Source organism: Poromitra crassiceps, assembly GCF_964638095.1.
Source record: "Poromitra crassiceps genome assembly, chromosome: 12".
Lineage (NCBI taxonomy): Eukaryota > Metazoa > Chordata > Actinopteri > Beryciformes > Melamphaidae > Poromitra > Poromitra crassiceps.
In genome coordinates, this window is record NC_139632.1 from 38,122,599 (window position 1) to 38,141,872 (window position 19,274).

The following is a 19,274-nucleotide window of genomic DNA, read 5'->3' on the forward strand; positions in this document are numbered from 1 at the left end:
ATCAGTATATAAATGGGAGCTGAGGCTCTTTCTGTCTGTTTCTCTGTCTGTCCCACTCATCAGACATCAGTGAATTACAGACAAAAGGCTATAGTTCAGTGATGATGTCATTAATGACATCATCAGTGACTGATGTCATCAGTGATGTTATACATAGGCATTGTGACATCATCAGTGATGTCATAAATTCACTCACAAACACATGGCTATAGTGTGATGATGTCACTGATGACATCACTGATGATGTATCAGTGATGTCATAAATCCACTGATGACATCATCAGTGATGTCATAAATCCCACTGATTACATCATACATCAACGGAAGGTATTCATTAATAATAATGTAATTACATCCAGCGTGAAACTGATTATAATGAAGATGTGCCAACTTTGACGACGTGGTGTTCAGTATTTTAAGAGCAAATGGTTTTAACTTCCTGAAAAATTGCTGTTTTAGAAATCTGAGTTTTTGCCCCGACATCGATAAGCAATATCATTGTGATTTATGACATCACTGATGATGTCATATACAATGTGACATCATTAGTGTTTTTTAATTTTACTTGCTGGGATATCTAGTGTCCGAAAATAGCAGCCTTCCAAAACAAAAAATAACAAAACAAAAATAAATGTATTAATACAGGAGCTGGCACAGCCGTTGTTTACGATGGAATGTCCATGGGTTTGGTGAAACGAGGAGATTTAGATTTCAGAATTCAGATTTACAGGTGCTGATCCTCATCGCCAGCCGCTTCACACTCTGCTGCGAACCGATCCAGTGAGTGCTGAAGGTTCCAGACGATGATGCCATCAGGAACACATCGTCCGCGAAAAGCAGCAATGCAATCCTCAGCCCACCGAACTGCAACCCCTTCCTCCCACGACTACGTCTCGAAATCCTGTCCATGAGTTTCACAAACAGGATCGATGACAAGGCACAGCCCTGGCGGAGGCCAACTCCCACTGGGAACGAGTCCGACTTACTGCCGAGAACCTGGACACAGCTCTCGCTTTGGGCGTACAGAGATTGGATGTCCCTGAGTAGTGACCCCCTTACCAATACCTCATACTCCCGTAGAACCTCCCACAGTATCTCACGGGGGACCCGGTCATAAGCCTTCTCCAAGTCCACAAAACCACCATCATGCAAAGAACAAAAAAATCTCTACTTCAAATTGCTCAAGAACTTCTCTTTTAATAAAGATTCACGATTCACTTTAATAGCCACAGTAAGTAATCAGATTACAAACGAGGAATTTGTCTTAGTGCAAGTATGCAGGATGGCGATCACATCAAGTTGAAGATAAAGCTACCATATAGAAAAACTGTCAACACAATCACACAAAAATGTATATTCACTGAGTGTTTGGCCAGCAATGTTGCTGGTCATAGGAAGTACAGATTTGTCATGTCATGGGATAAGAGTACTTACATTTAGGTATATGCCGATACCGAGTACTGAGATGAATACTTAATTAGGGGTTTGTGTGTGCCTTAAGCTTATGTTTAATTAAAAGAGAACTTATCAACATTATGGGTTTTAGTCATTTTCTTTATTTTTTTTATATTTCTCAAGATTACATTTGAACACATCATTTTTACTGAATGGAGTCTGGACCATGAATGCACCATCAAAACACAACCTGATGGCCGGTGTAGTGGGGAAATCTATTTTTAGGAGGTGCTTTCAGGTTAACGTGCAGGGTGGGAATTTCATCATTTTAGGGGCAAGGCTTGTGTTAAAATGAGCCGATTACACATCCTTTGCATAGGGGAGGCTACATTGAAGTGAGAACACTGACACTTTTAAAGCAACTGACAGTAGCAGGCTGGTAGCAGGCCACTGCCAAGGTGGCCTTAGGGATCTCAGGGCATCACGGCCAGAGGCCTCCGTGTTAACTCCTCCCACCCTGGTGTCATGTCAAGTGGTATCGGGTGTGGTCATGGTCAGTATCGGACCCGATACAGATACCATCTGATACCCTACATTAGGCCAGTATTGGACCCGATACCGATATGCATCCGTAGTACATGATGTGAGTGCATCAAAATTACTTTGGAAACGAGAGGAGGGGGGGATGACACAAAAGGGAAATGACAAAATAAAAAGGTTGGAAGAAACAAAACAAAAGCAACTACCAACTAGAGTAGGAAGTAGTGTGAAAGGCAACAGGTGGCTGGGCTCAGTCTGCGTTAGTATCTGGACGACCTCAGGCTGGGCTCAGTCTGCGCTAGTATCCAGACGACCTCAGGCTGGGCTCAGTCTGCGCTAGTATCCAGACGACCTCAGGCTGGGCTCAGTCTGCGCTAGTATCCAGACCTTCTCAGGTGTTCAGCCATGTGATACGCTTTCTTGTTGAGCTGCCCTCCATGGACACCTTCCTTCCCCATGACTAAAACCAACGCTTTACCGGCTCTGCCTATGGAAACATTGTATGTTGACCCTTTTGGCTCTCCCTCTTCGACCCTCTCACTCTTCGTCCGGATGTCCATTGTCCAGTCGCCGTCGATTTGGAAGCCATCTCTGATGACGGAGCACTTCTTATTGCCTAAGGTCATCCCGCTGGTGAAGAAGCCCTTTCGCTCCTTTCCTACTAAGGTGTCGATTTCTTCACTCGTTATGTTGACAAAGGTGCCGCCTGGAAATGATGCCCAAACACATTTGGCGTCCGTGTACCCAACAATGGCCGAGTCCTGGCAGCTGCCATCAGCCATCAGGGTTTCCACGTAGCTTTGCCACGACATGTTTGTGAATTAGTTCAAAGATGAAAAAATTAGTTGGTCAAATAAGTCACAGGTGGTTTTCCTGAGCGACGGAGAATAGCGAGCACAGCTGTATTGTCAGTGGTTAACACAAAGGCCTCCAGGAAGAAAATGTAACTAGGTCCCTGCTTTTTTTGTGATTTATCACTGATGATGTGACATCATCAGTGATGTCACAATGTCTATGACTATGACATCACTGATGATGTCATAGATCTGTGGTGGTTTATGGCAAATGTCATAGATCAATGATGATATCATAAACATTGTAACATCATTAATGATGTTATAAATCACAGAAAAAGCGGTATTGGGCATGTTAACTCATTCAGGGCCAGTTTAGGACTGCCAATATTTAGCACAGGCCAAAGATTTTCATAATTGTTGGTCATCTTTCAAGACCCACAGTAAATTATCTATTAGCACCAGAGTGATTTGCAATACCTCAAAATGAAGATGTACGTCTCTGGGTTCACCAGGAAAAAAAAAGTGAGCTTTTAGCATGTTCTGTACTCTACTTATAGCCATTTATATACACCCTGTTTTCACCCAAAAGGTCTTTTTGAGAAAAGAAATTGCAGAAAATGGCATTTATGTACACAGCACACAATATCAGGCAGAACTCGCTCTCAATTCTTTTATTTTGAACTGTATTGACATCAGACATGTAAATATTATTCATTATGACACAAATGACAAAAAATATATATATATATATATATATATATATATATGAAGTGCTTTTTTTACATTCAACAATACAGTTTGCTCAGTGTGAGTGAGTGTACAGACAGACACACAGACAGACAGACAGACAGACAGACACACACAGACACAGACACAGACACACACACACACACGCACGCACACACACACACACACACACACACACACACACACACACACACACACACACACACACACACACAGAGAGAGAGAGAGTTCTCTCCACAGCTGCTGCTAGATCCCACCTCCTTCCCCCTCCTTCCCCATCAGCGTTTTGCTGCGACACGACACAGGCTTTGGGACCAGGCGCTGCTGGAACCGGATCGATCATGTTCGTCACGGGTTTGACTAGGCAATCCAGGTTCGCCCTGCAGCAAGGCTGGCACATAGGAACGGGGTCCAGGGACCAGGATCGATCATGTTGGTCACGGGTTTGACTACCGCGGTTTCGATGTCCGCTGCTCTGCTATGGCAAGTCGATCAGCTCTGCAGCGCGGCGAGGGGGCATTTCAATGGCGTTTCTCCTCTGCAACAAGGAAGCGCGTTTGTCCTCCTTTCCACCTTCTTCCTCATTTCAAACAACAGCTGCGGTATGTGTTTGATAACGTGCTGTCGGCTTCACTTTGAGGTTAGGGACCCGAAACTATGTCACAGGCTGGGTAAGTGTTTCAACTATGCGCTGCACTCATAAAAACAAAAACACGTCAAACACGTCATTGGCGGGGAGGGCTATTTCTGATAACACGTCAAAGACGTCATTGGCGGTGAATGAGTTAAACAACATCTTCTTATAGTGGGGCTCAAAAAATGCACTTTCAATGTAAAATAGGTCGCTTCCGGAAAGAAGCGCCAAAATTTGCACAAATTATTTTGATAAAAGTAACTGGCCACGCAGAAATCTCGATCTTTCCAAGATGGCCGCCATTTCCCGCCCCAAAAACACTATTTTGGGGGCAACTTTGGGTAGTATTGTCCAATACGAATGATCTTGTTATCAAACCATACATTTATGACCACAGAGAAGCCAGATTTGTTCCATGTAAATTTCTAAATGGCTGCCATTTCAAATATGGCTGCCATTTCAGCTATTTTTACCATTAGTGGGGCTCAAAACAGCACCTTTAGGTCGCTTCCGGAAAGAAGCGCCAAAATTGGCACAAATACTCCTTGTGGACTGTTATTTTGATAAAAGTAATTGGCCACGCAGAAATTTTATTTTTTTCCAAGATGGCCGCCATTTCCAGCCTGAAAACACTATTTTGGGGGCAACTTTGGGTAGAATTGTCCAATATGAATGATCTTGTTATCAAACCATACATTTATGACCACAGAGAAGCCAGATTTATTCCATGAAAATTTCAAAATGGCTGCCATTTTAAAGATGGCTGCCATTTCTGCTATTTTTACCATAGGATTTCACTGTCCAGGGCGATTTTGATGATTCTGGTGTCAAATGACAGGTTTTTAACTATGGAAATTTCAAAATTATACATCAGAAATCATTTGTATATCTCCTTTTACCATTTACTCTAAAATACAAAATCTCTAAAATACTGTTGTTTATGCATATTTTCACATTACTTTGAAAATATATGCAGAGTAAATGGCAAAAGGAGATATACAAATCATTTCTGATGTATAATTTTGAAATTTCCATAGGTAAAAACCTGTCATTTGACACCAGAATCATCAAAATCGCCCTGGACAGTGAAATCCTATGGTAAAAATGGCTGAAATGGCAGCCATCTTTAAAATGGCAGCCATTTTGAAATTTTCATGGAATAAATCTGGCTTCTCTGTGGTCATAAATGTATGGTTTGATAACAAGATCATTCATATTGGAAAATTCTACCCAAAGTTGCCCCCAAAATAGTGTTTTCAGGCTGGAAATGGCGGCCATCTTGGAAAAAATAAAATTTCAAAATAACAGTCCACAAGGAGTATTTGTGCCAATTTTGGCGCTTCTTTCCGGAAGCGACCTATAGGTGCTGCTTTGAGCCCCACTATTAGTTAAAATTGGGTGTAAGTGTGTGTGGCCGTGTCTGTGGCGGCGTCAGTCACGATTGTGATGTGATCAGTGATGTCACTTGAACAATTGTGATGTCATCAGTGATGCCACTTGAGCAATTGAGATGTTACTGTCATCAGTGTCACCTGAGCAATTGTGCTGTCAGTGATATCACTCGAGCAATTGTGATGCCATCAGTGATGTAATAAATCCTTCCTGGTATGAGCCTATGGCGCACAGTTGCATGAATTACTATTCAACCATCTTGAGAATTAGCCTGGTAAACCAGCCGGTCACGTGAACTCACATTTCATTTCGTTCGACCAGACTGTCTGGCCTCAAGCCCTGGGAGGGTATTTGCAGAAATTGCAAAGCGTTCCAGCCAATCAGCGACCCACCTTGTAGTGACATCGTAACCAGCCAATCAGGAACCCCGCTAGCAAAACAATAATGGCTGCCTCCTTGCCTGTCCGCCTCGAGGAGTAATGTTAACGTTAACGTTCATCGAGTTCAAACTGCCACAGTGCAGTTATTGCAGAAGTAGACTCTGAAGTGTTGTTCTTTGTCTAAACACTTATAATTAGAGGCGAGAGGCGACTGTTCCACTTAGCATTGCGCTTGTTTATTTTGAGCATGACAGGTCTGTTTTACTCTGCACATGTTCCACGTAAAGTGCGACGTGCCGCCTTTGCGTCACTGTCGTAAAACCTTGAACCGGCTTACGCCACATCTCCCCCTTTAAGTTTGGGGTTTTACTTACTGTATATTATTATTATTTCTGAACATTACAGTAGTTAAACACATTTCTTCATGAACCATCAGAACAACATTATGACTTATTTTTTTCAGTTTCAACATTCACTTATTCATCATTCACTTATTTATCATTCACTTATTCATCATTCATTTCCCCCTTTTTTTCCCTTTAGCCTTACTTTCTAACAGCAATCCCTCTAAACAACAAAAAAAACATCCCCAGTTCACAACTTTTTTTTTTCTTCTTTTCTTTTTCTTTCTAAGCTAACAGGGTAGTGGGTGGACTACCACGCCCTGATGGAATGGGATGGGGATTATTCTGCCCCTTGTTACTCCATAACTAGGTCAACTTGACGGTGGGTTTCACAACACGCCCTGAGCGTGTCATTACAACTCCGGGTGGCGGTGTCACAGCAGCAGTCCCTTTTTCAGCTCGTGCAGGACTAGTGGACCACTGTGCGATGACGCCGCTGTCTGGCTGTTTGTAGATTGTCTCTGTTTGAGTGTCATTTTTGTTCCTGGTTGACGATCTGCAGATGTCTGCGGTTTCTTCTGGTGATGTCTCCTTGTGGCGTCTTCACATCAAACGACTGTGGTGTGGAACTGGTAGCCTGTATAACCCCAGTCCTTCTCAGTGTCAATCTTCAGTCATACTCTGTCACCCACACCCAAGGCAGGGAGTGGCTTTGCAGAATATCTCCTGTTGTAAGTGCTTTCGTATGCCTGCTTAGCCTTTACATCATTCTGCCTCACTTTAGACAGGTCGGGCCAGGCTGGTTTCAGCTGGTGGTTGAGCTTTGGTACTGTGGTCCGTAGTCTCCTTCCCATAAGGAGTCTGGCTGGACTCTCCTTAGTCGTCTCTGTTGCTGTATCTCTACAGCTCAGGGGCCAGTTGCACCAACTGGTCTTACGACTTGTCTTAAGTTAAGCCGGTCGTAACTTTACGACCTAACAGCTACGCCGGTTGCCTTTTTCTCACTACCGGTCGTAAATATTACGCCTGGTCAGGAGGAGGCGTAAAGTGCCTGTGCCTGTAAGAGATCTCCGTGGTAGTCTATCAGCGGAGACCTGCTGTGATTGAGTCCTCACCGTCCTCATCGTCGGCAAGTCGCCTTCGAAGCATGACGTGCGATTATAACGAACTAGTTGTGTGGCTTAGCCTTCCCAAATGTTGAGGGTCGTTTTTTAGAATTCAATACATAGAATTGGGAACGTTACATTCAATTTCATTCAGACTGCCTGGCACTCAATCGCCACCATTTGCCCCCGGAGCTTCCACAGGACGAGGGAGGGTGGGATGAGGGACGGTGTAGTGACGCACATACAGTAGTGGACTGTGAGCGTAGTGGCACAGTGACGGCGCGAGGCACATTTTTGGGCCGATCAGGGGGCATTCCCCAGCAATTCACATGGACGCGCATTGCTATGACCGGCATACTTCGCGGAAGCAACCAGTCCTCGGCTGGCGCCTCGGACCGGTTCATGCCTCATAATGGACACCTCGATGTGCATTAACCCTTACATAATCATCGTCAATTCATCCCTATTTCGCCATCCTAGGAATACCTAGGATGGCGAAACACAACCAAAGCTGGTGACCCGCCCTGCTCTGCCTGTGATTGGCTAATACGTTGCCTTCCTTAGTTGGGATTGGTCAGGTCATTCCGTCATAACAGAGATTTAAAGAGACAGTACAACAGTACAACGTCTCATGGAAAGAATAAATAAATAAATTCAGTGGATTGGGCCCGACCCCTCAAAGCCCGCCCTTGGTTACGGCTCTGCTGACAACCTGGCCTAAAAAGTGGAGAGAGCTTTGTCTTATCTTACACTTTTGGCGGTTTAGCTTCAGGCCAGATTTCTGGATGGTTTGCATTACCTTTTCTAGACGTCGGTCATGTTCTTCCAAGAGCAAAACAAATGACCAACAGCATTCAAATCTGCAAAAACCTTATGATTTATTGAAATGTGGTGATCTGTATGTCACGTTACATAACATTATAGAGCCCAAAAACAGGCAGTCTCAGCCTCCCCATATCAACTCAAGCGTCACTTTACGTGTATGGCAGGGAATTATTTTCATCTGTTAAAGCCTTCCATAATGAATTAAATCATCAATCAATCACAATGCTACGAAGACATTACCGGTAGTTAATCACCACAGAGCCACACAGGCCAGTTTATCAGGTAATTTCGCCCGGCATCATGGACGTAAAATGTGCTCAGGCGAGGAGCTCTGAAGCCGGCTTGCATCAGCTGAGAATGGTTGCTGGGCTGGCTGGACCCCGGTCCTGAAAAATCTGATTTCGAAATAGGCGTTATTTTGCTAAACTGACCTCATAACGGGGATCTATATATACTGTTACATGTGTCTACTAAAATTATTAAAAGATCATAAAGATAACGCTGTTTCTGATAGTTTGCTAAATTTCTACGGCTAATGTTGCTAACATGTTGTTAAGCTAGGCTAGGCTAGGCTGGTTGTGTTGTTGTGGTGAAACCTAAGTCTTTATTTATTAATCCATAATTTAGAAAACGGAGAACATGCAGAGCATGAAAAATACTTGAAATTGTTCATTCAGACCATAAACTCATTTGGCCACTGAGGCGAGAGGATCTTACACCCACACCGGCAATGTGGGGGATCTTTGAGGGAGATGCCATCATTGTGTTGTTGGTTGTCATCTCAGAAACAAAGCCAATAAACCCCTAAAGTAGTGGTTCTCCAACTTTTTTGGCTTCAGTACCGCCTTTCCCTGATTTCTGAGTCCAAGTACCCCCTTTACCCGACTGCAACATTTTGCTTAGAAAACTCCAAGAGAAACCCATAGCATCGGATGTAATGAATGATTGGTAACCCACCTTCTGAAGAATATACCATTAAAAAATAAGAAGTGGAGTGAAAGATTTGCAATTAATGCCTCGCGAGCAGATTCATTTTAATGTTTCATTTATTTTCATGATTTATTGTCACATTTTTCCATTTTCCCCTTTCTCTCAAGTACCCCCTGTAGTACATGCACGTACGTGGAGGCTACCCCAGTTTGGGAACCACTGCCCTAAAGCAATGGCTGTTAGACTTTCTCAGCCTGGGGCACAATTTACTATTTAATATTTTCTCAACCTGGGACCCAGGTTTGTTACAGCATACCAGCATTCAGACCCATCAGAATCAGGCCCACAGCCAATTTTGGGGCCCAACCCAGAGTTAAAGAATTGCGTTCAGCTACATAAAGCCTTCCTGTTTCAGTGTAGGAAACTCAACTGGTACATAATGACACATACAAAAAAATAAAAAAATAAAATATATATATATATATATTCAGTTGTGATATATATATATATATATATATATATATATATATATATATATATATATATATATATATATATATATATATATATATATATATTTTTTTTAACAGACTGGTCAAATCCATTGTGCAAATTATAAATACATACTTCCACAGATTTCTTTATTGTTGCTACAATCTTTGCTATATTGCTGTTCTTACCAACCACCAGCAGGCGTCACTGGTGTCAGTCTGTAGTAGACCATCAACATATCAGTTTCTAGCCCTGCGTGTGGAATTGTCTTGGTGTGCTCCAATGCAAACAGACTTCTCGTTCCAGCAGCTAGATTGACATTGCTTTTAGATTGTCCTTCAGACACGGCTCTGAGTCCCAGCTGAGTCCATCTGCGGTACTACAGATGGACCGCATCTCAGCTCTCCATCCTGTTTCAATCTGCTGCAAAAATATGCCAGAAAGATGTCCCCTCTTGTCCTTATCATGACTTCTTCCCTTCTTCCTTCCAAGCCCTCACCTCTTGATGTGGCTCAGCTTCTCGCACATGATTGACAGGTACTGGGTCAGCTTCACCAAGGCAATGATGATGGTCCCTCCGATCAAAGTGCAGGTTGGCCAGAACAGGCAGTGGAAGACGGCGACCCGCCCATAGATCTGGGTCAAGATGGCGCTGTCCACTCGGTCCGTAGGATCCACAAAACATGGAATTGTGTGCTGAGACCTGAGACGCTCAGAAATGTTCTGGACCATAGCATGAGTTGCTGCATAGTCCTTGCGGCACTTTGGGATGTAGAAGCACTGAGGAAAGGATAACGAGAGAGACATACAAAATATTTTAGAGAGCCAAATTGTGTGCAACTCCTCCCATAATGTAGCCTTTGTCAGTATTATTATTATCATTACAATTTAAAATACCTTGAAAGGACCACACAAATCAGTTCTTCAGTTGTGAGTAAGGTAGGAAATCTTCCATATAAATGTACTATGGAGTAAAATATTTCAGCTTGGGTTCAACTGATACTGTATATAGGTTTTTGATCTAAAACACGCAGACACTTTTTGACGAGCAGCATCATCTATGGTCCTGCGCTGCGGTCCTGTACCTCAGGGTTGCTATCCTGTGTCTCCTCATTGTGCGACAGACGCACCACCTTGCCCGAGGAGTTGAGGCTGACGTACACCTGTAGACAGGGGTAACGGGACCTCTTCCAGCACTCCGCTCCGCAGCTGTACGAACAGTTGACATTCCACACAATGGTGGAGTTCAGGACTGTGCAGCTAGACTCCTCGGTCCACACGCTAGACACAAAGAGAGAGGTTATTTCCACTGCATGGCTGTGATCATATATAGACAGAGCATTTCTACTTCAGTGGGGAATTACACGGTGAACAGAGAAAGGCAAGAAGAGAGGGAGAGAATGCAACATTAGACCCTTTTCACGGGGGCTATTTTGTGTCGAAAAGGCAGGGTAAACACAGGCGCAAGCAAAACAGTAATGAGGGTTTCCAACTTATAATCATGGAAGTTGGAAACCCTCATTAGTTTCGCTTGCACCTGTGTTTACCCTGCCTTTTCGACACAAAATAGCCCCCGTGAAAAGGGTCTATTAGTCAGAGTTGAATACAGTTACGCACCTTAGCCAACTGAGCCATTTTATTACAACCCAGGAACACCACAGTTCGCGAAATAGTCACAAAATTGTAATCTATAGATTTGGACATGAATTTTAAAAATGTTCATGACACTCAGCACGACTTTAAAAGTATACAGTATTTCAATTGGAAGTATCTTTCGTGCCGGCACACAGCGCATGCGCCTCAGTACGCGGAAGTAACTTTAGTTCCGCCACGTTAGTTCTGGCTATGTATTTACTTCGAAAATGACCATTTCCCGTAATGTTTGATTATTATTTCATGGCGTGGTGAGTACACAAGTCACAACATGTACATATGAGTGTTTTGGCGCTGTTGGAATGTGTATTTTTGGTGACTGAACGGGGGTAGGCAGCAGTACCGTTCACTAGCATTGTAGTTAGGATGGGCGCGGGGCTACTTTCTATTACTGTCTTCTCGTCTTACTATCGGGAATATGGCAAATAGGCGAATCTCCCGAAATGTTAGCGTGTTCCTTTAAACTCTGTGACTTCCTCGTTACCTGTCGGAATAGGAGCGCAGAATGGTGATTCCCAGCACAAAGTACATCATGACAGACAACAGCACCATGCTGAGGCCCAGCAGTAAGGCTCTGTCCTCTCCTGCCCTCAGAGCCGTCATCGTCTTCCGCTTGTCCAGGACCTCATACTCGCGAATCTTCTGGTAGATGGATCTGAGTAGAACACATTAAAGAAACACCTCGACCATTGTTCTTCTCCAGTTAAAGGAGAATTTCAGTATTTTTCAACCTGGACTCTATACGTTCTTGTGTTTAACAAACTAATGTGAGCAGATTTTCTTTTTAAATTTTTGGTGCAGTATTGATGAAGAGCACAGCCACTTTGCGCGCATGCCCCTCCTGCCTGTTTTGCAATGGACACAGGCTCAGATTGTTATTGTACAAGAGAGAGAAAATGAACGCTTACTAACATTACCTTACAGCAGGCTCAAATAAATACGGGCGGCCATTGAATTTAAATGCCTCGGCCATATTCTCAAAATCAGCTATATATTCAGCCATAACTTTTTCCCCTCCAAGTGAAATGTTTTATAGAGACAGTCCGCATGTCTGGGAACGCCCATACAGGCTCTAGGAACGCCCACAATAGCTGGCTCAGCCTGGCTGGGGGCGTGGTCAGGGTGGGGTAAAAACCCCCGTTCTATCCATTCAGCAAAGTTAGAATTTAGCTGATAGCCCAGCCCAGGCAGACACGATCAGGGATTTAACCACCGCAGTAAACGCACATCTGAGCAGACATCTTGTGTTCTACTCTAGAACCCCCAAACATGTAGTTTAGAGCCGCAGCACCGTCTTTTGGTGAGTCAGCCCATGAGATATATCGGCGGTTTTACCCCACTCGCACACTAGCGTTTAACATTTTGTGGGCGTTCCCAGACATGTGGACTGTCTCTATGGTCACCCCAGATTCAGTAGGTCACAGGCTGCCCTTCTTCCAGCCTCAAAACTCGTTATATAAGGATTTTTCGAAATGTCTATGGAGAAAATGAATGGGGAACTCACTTCCGGGGCAGGAAACCTCAACGGAAAGTCACGTGACTGTTGTGCTCTATAGAACAGGCGAGGCCATGCAGCAGCCGGGCTGCGGGCGAGGCCATGCAGCGGGCGAGCCTAGGAACGCGTGCAAGATTTCTAGTGTACAAGACCCCCCCCCCCCAAATTGTCAAATGAGCACGACCTAAAGAGCATACACCTCCACCACAAATGAAAATTAACACAACCTAAAAAAGGTGCCTGACCCCAACCCAAATTACGTTCCTCCACTACGAATTTGAAAACCTAAGTTTAGGCAAAAAAAATAATTGAACAACAATTGAAATTAATTCGTTTATGATACAGTTTCATTAACAATCATTTATAATGGAAACAAAGTTTTGGGGTAAAGCGTCTTATCGAGATCACTTTACAGAGGCCATTTTTCTATTTCAAAATGTATTTTGGCCTTCTGACCATTAGGATTGATAAAGTCAGCAGGATCTAATGAGACATGATTGATTACCTCCGGTCACCTCCTCCCTGTGATCCCTTACTTCCTGCCCAGAGGAACATCCTCTCTGAGGATTGTTCAAATCCTAGTCCACTGTTTCTGCCAGCTGGGCTGAAGATGGGCTGCTGCAACCACCTGCCAAAGATATGATATAGAGACTGTTATTCATGAATCCATACAGAGTCACAGAGTCAGAGTCCAGCTGTTTTCTGTTGGCCGGGCAAGATACATCGACACGAGGTACTTGCCTTTATATGAACCCTGTATCCAGTTTCCACCAGGTTACATGCATCGTCCACATTGACGGTGTCACCCCTACTCTATTAAAACATATATATCGCAGATCCGGTTTTTATTTATCTATTGTTAGTGAAACTAACAGCACAGCAACTCTTCGGCATATCTCTATCAAATTAAACCGTTTTAAATCGTCTGTTGTTTGAATTGGTTTCGGCTTCTTGTACAGTCTTTTCCTATAGGTGGGTGTCCCCGTAAAAGGGGCGGTGGTCTTCGCGCTGGACGTTTGAAGACGCGGCGCAGTTCTGGTCTATACGTCTCTGCCTGCCTTGCCATTTGTGTGGAAACAATCTACACGACCTAAAATAAGACTGGGCCCAACCTTGTGTGTGTGTGTGTCTGTGTCTGTGTCTGTGTCTGTGTTTGTGAGTGTATGTGCGCATGTGTGTGTGTCTGTGTCTGTGTCTGTGTTTGTGAGTGTATGTGCGCGCGTGTGTGTGTGTGTGTGTGTGTGTGTGTGTGTGTGTGTGTGTGTGTGTGTGTGTGCGTGTGTGTGTTTGTGAGTGTATGTGGCGGTGATGACGTGAGTCATACTTGCCAACTGCATGCCTAAGGAGCTGTGAACAGGTTTGTGTACGCCTACATAGATTTGTCAAGTTGTGAAGTAGTGGAAAAAACCTCCATGGCATGTACACCTCAAAGGGTATATACACTCATACACATACACACACATACACTTTACATTACACACCTGTCATTGCTTTACAATTTAAGACCTTCTGCACAAATGGAAAACGTGCTCTCATAAAAGCTGACAAAGGTCAGACATAAAGCTGGCATTAGAACAGATAGCTAATGCCAATAGTGTTTTGTGAAAGAGGTGTTGAAGCGGTGCCTTTTGAGCTTATACAGCAGAAAGTACGTAAGGAAAACAAACCAGTGCACGGTGCATGGACCAGAAGAAGGTGGAAGACAAATAGGAAGGTAGAACAAATTGAGCCACTCTTGGAAGCTGCTGGTCGAAGCTGCAAGACAAATGCTATTATTCTCTATGCAGGGATTTCATCATGGTGATATGCACCTATCGTTATAGGGTGATATAATGGTGCAGATCAGCATTATGAAATAGTAGTCTGATCCCGTCGTAAGTCACGTCTCTCCCGCCAGTCCACGTTGTTCATGGTGTGACGTATATTGTGCAATGTACTGTATAGACGGTTTTCACCAGAGCGCAACCCCACAGCACTTCCTTTTTCTCAGCATTCGGCAAACTGCAGAAATATTCACTCGACATCGTTACTTTTGTTTTCGCCGCTCAGACGGTTTTCACAGAATGGTCAGTCCTGCACTTGAATGTTTTTTTTTCTTTTATGTCCATAGCAAATACTGCAACAGGAAGTGAGCGGAGGTTCAATTTAGAATGTTTTTGTTGTCAAGTTAAAACCATCTATAGAGATGTAGTTGATTGACAAAACTAAACCTTACATTTCAGTTTCAGAACAAACTGCGACTTTCTTGACATTCATAGTTATCCTTTAAATTGACAAAATCTAACGTGTGTAGTGTACCCCCGTGGCACAATTCAAACGGGATCAAAAAAGGATCGTCTCTCGCCCTTCACCACCATTCATATTTTTTCAGACACTGGTACAGAGAGAAAGGCAGGAAGTGACGTTCACTTTGGCTCTCTATTAAAATACTGGATGCACTTTGTGACGAATTTTTGTCACTATTCTTGTGTTAAAATCTGCTGAAGGGAAGGCCTTCAGCAAAGTAGTGGCTGAGGAGTTCATCTATTCAACCTACACTTGATTGTTCGAGAACGACATCAAAAACATATCATAATTTCCATTTCCGGATGATGTGTAACATTAAATAACTCTGATTTTAAGTCAGTTCTGAACAGTGTGTTTAAATTTGACTAGGCAGGCTGCAGTTTACTTTAACATGGTAACCCATACTAGCCTGCAGATGGCACTGTTTGACTTTCTGGGCATCATATACTAACATCAGATAACACCCCTGTACATTAAAGTATATGGAAGCTGCATACTTTCTGTAGAGAAAAACAACAATATAAATATAACAATGAATTGTATAATGTTTTTAATTATTGTTTTAGTTTTTAATGGCGTGGCTGGCCCTAGACTAGGACTCTTTGACTGAGAGATGGCCCTGGATCTGGGTCAGACGAAACACATCTAGGTTCTATCCAGTGGGTCATTGGGCCAGAATGCATCGGTCGAGTGGAATTCAACACATGCACTGTGGGCCTGGACAGGATTTGGACTTGTTTACTTTGTAGATTTGAGATGCGCAGATTGCAGTTTTATCCATGGTGACGGCGGTTAATCTGCGGCTTGGGTCATAAAAATTAACATTCTGATTAATAGCTGATGGATTGCATGTGGGTGAAATAATACATTGTTCATGAGGAAAATATGAATTACATTATCTAAAATGTGGACACATTTTAAGCTTTATTTCAGCTTTTTTGCTTGTGTGCTGTCATGTCCAACACAGGAGATATTCGGCTCATTAACGCACAGTGAGCATTTACGCACGAGGGAGGCACAGCAGCCTCACTTTATTACATCATTCCTCATTATATAAATATAAAACTTCATTAAATAAATCTCCAGAGTTCATTAAATAAATCTCCAGACACGCCGTCAGGATGGGTCAGGATCTAATGTTAATGAATGTTCTGTGTTCTACACATCCAAAAGGTCCGCTGTTGCACACACAGCACATCTAGCAGCAGAAATAAGTGTGTCATCGTCTCCCCATCAAGAGTGATGCCACACACTGATAAGAATTATTTCTAATTTCTATTATCCTATAATAAGAATTGTGTGTGTGTGTGTGTGTGTGTGTGTGTGTGTGTGTGTGTGTGTGTGTGTGTGTGTGTGTGTGTGTGTGTGTGTGTATGCGTGTGTGTGAGTGAGCAGAATTATATTCAGCTATTGCTATGCCATTTTACATGTGATTGGGCTGAATCTTTCAGGAAGTGTAAAGAGCACCGCCCACCTGGATGAGTTAAATGGATAATTAGTGGCCAAAATGCCTCAACACAGTTTCGGCGCAGAGTGGAGCATCACAGGTGAGCGCAGTTTGAATCTGCCAGTGAACTCTGGAGCGGCACACAGGTGAGCTGAGTTGTAATCAGCCACTGAAGAGGACTATGAAACCCCTCTGGGGGAGAGAGAGGCTGCATGCCAACTCTGTGACCGAGGCCTGACTATTGCAAAGACACAGTTCACCATACAAAGGTTCATGATCCTCAACTAAAAGCCAGGATCTCTTTTGATTTAAAATGCACTAATAAAGAGAGAAAAATACCCAAAAGGTCATATTCAACAAAACTGTGTTACCTAGAGTATGATAGACAGACAGCCTGGCAAAAGACAGGAGCTCTCTAGTGAAGGTGTCAACAGCTGGCTACTAAAGAACACAACAGGACTAAATATTGACTGAAGCATCTACCAGCAGACGCACACACACGCACACACACGCGCGCACACACACACACACACACACACACACACACACACACACACACACACACACACACAGTCTGTAAAATACTGTCATAGGGCCGTGAATGATACGCGTGCTGATGGACTGAGTACAGTCACATGGCTTGAGTCAATATTTGAGCCCATCAGATGCAGTCTGCTCGGTTTCACTCAGGCCTTTCAGCTCTAGAGTGCTCTGGGTCAGTGGTTCTCAACCTGGCGGTCGGGACCCCCTTGGGGGGTCGCGAGATTAATTTGGGGTGTCCGACCCCCCCGGAGGGACCCCCTCAGACCCCCTAACCCAGACGCAGGGTTCCGACACCTAACCATACCCTCCCCACACCTGCAGAGGTGGGCAGGGTGGTCGAGAGAAGAGCCAATGGAGAATCCTATCCATTAAATGGGTTTTTGTAAGTAATCTCTACAACCCCCCTGGGTTGTAGAGATTGTACAAATCCACCCCATAGGGGGTGGATTAGGGGGCATTTTTTTTTTTTTTTTTTTTTTTTTTCTGAACAACATACGAACAAGACAAACAGGCTCAGACACAGGAAAACAAAAGAGAGGGGAAAAAAACGGAAAAAAAACAAAAACACATTAAATATCAACATTCAGTGTGACGTCATGCTACCAGTCTTGTAAGGTGCTTATACTTATAAGTATTGTGCCCAGGATCCCACACAGGGGATCCATGGGGAACCAGTCTGGCGAATCACGTCGCCCCCAACCTCAATGAGGTAGGCTAGAAACGGGTCCCAGATGGCAGAGAATTTCTTAAGTGAGTCTAAGTCTCTCCATCCGTATAACAGAGGTCATATCCGTCAGCCACAGTTTAAAAGAGGGTGAGGAGGGGGACTTCCATTCCTTCAGGATTAGTTTCTTGGCAACAGTTGTCCCTTGTGTCAAAGACTGTTGCACAGCTGTAGGGAAGTTCAGAGAAGACTCCGAGCAGCCAAAGATGGCGAGTTCTGCCTCTGGCTGAAGTGCGACTTTGTAGGCGAATGGGGGCATTTTGATGCAATTCTTTTCCATTGAATGAGGTGATTCATAGTAGATAGGGTGCACCAATGGGTACCAGGCTCTAGGTTCAATGACTGGTTAAACTGCAGCACTAAAAAGAAAACTCTTCAATTGGTAGTTTAAAAAAAGTTATCTATGGAAAACAGGGAAATCGTTAATAACAAAAATCGGTAAAGGAGAAAGGAAAACAATGGAAAATGTGAAAAACCAGGAACCAGACAGTCATCATCCAACCAATAATAACCACAACGCTTTGAGGAGACAAATGATGCAACCCTAGTCGCTCTTCCTTTGGTCACTATTCACCTTATGCAGAAGAGACCGTCTGGCTTGAGAGACTAACAGGAAGTGTAAATACAATCGGAACTTCCGATTGTATTTACACTTCCTGTGACTCATAAACCTAGTCTGACTCATAATGTGAGTCAAACTAGGTTTGACTCACATTATGAGTCAGACTAGTTTGAGCAGGTAAAACAGCCGACGTTTTGAACAGGAAGTCGTGATACAATGGGTCAAGTGGGCGGGGCTGCATAAGGTGAATACTAAAGAGCACTACAGTACCCATGGTCATAGAGTCTGCCAGGTTTACGTCGGCCTCATCCGTCAATATAGATGAGGGAGGTGGCTGGGTGGTGTGGATGGTGAGGGGGAGAGAGAGATTGAAATGAACACAAGCAGATTCAGAGAGAGAGAGAGGCAGACAGACAGAGAAAGTGCTACCAGATTGCCCCGCAGTCATAAAGAATAAAAGTGGAAAATATTGACGTTCCTCGAACGAAACAGCAAGTCAGGAATGCTCTTTGCCCACTACCAGCACACACAAACACACACGCACGCACGCACGCACGCACACACACACACACACACACACACACACACACACACACACACACACAGGGGCATCCCAACAATGGCAGTGTGTAGAGAACAGGACCCTGCTGACTGTCCCTCAGCATTCCCTGAACACCAGTCATGTCCGTCTCAAATGTCCTTGTCAACACAAACTGAAGAAAAGTGACGTGATGATATGTAGGGTGTAAATAATACACGTGAAATGTTCCAGAGCATCTTCAGTGCACTGCCATGTCTCAGTCTCATTATAGCAGCTTTTTTTGTGCGGGCTTTGTTTCTCTGCAGAACCCCCGATTTCCACTAGTTGGTGTGGAAGTAGAGTGAAGATGGAGGCAGCTAATGCCCATAGCTGTTAAAGAAATGCCCTGACATTTTTGAGCAGGGTATTTTTCTACATTTCAACATTTGGTTAGCATCTCTC

The 19,274-nt window shown here is 43.8% G+C and overlaps 1 protein-coding gene and 1 pseudogene across 2 annotated transcripts; both read right to left on the reverse strand.

Moving 5' to 3' along the window:
- Positions 1 to 2,309: 2,309 nt before the first annotated feature.
- LOC310786711 (profilin-2 pseudogene) lies at positions 2,310 to 2,747 on the reverse strand (annotated as a pseudogene). The gene has a single exon. The product of its transcript is annotated as a profilin-2 pseudogene (transcript).
- Positions 2,748 to 10,077: 7,330 nt separating this feature from the next.
- On the reverse strand, positions 10,078 to 13,285 carry s100p (S100 calcium binding protein P; the record flags this gene model as incomplete). The annotated part of the gene is made up of 4 exons (XM_083647995.1): positions 10,078 to 10,362; positions 10,668 to 10,863; positions 11,720 to 11,890; positions 13,236 to 13,285. The coding sequence occupies 4 exons, from the start codon at positions 13,283 to 13,285 to the stop codon at positions 10,078 to 10,080; spliced, it is 702 nt and encodes a 233-aa protein (XP_083504121.1).
- Between the last annotated feature and the right edge of the window lie 5,989 nt (positions 13,286 to 19,274).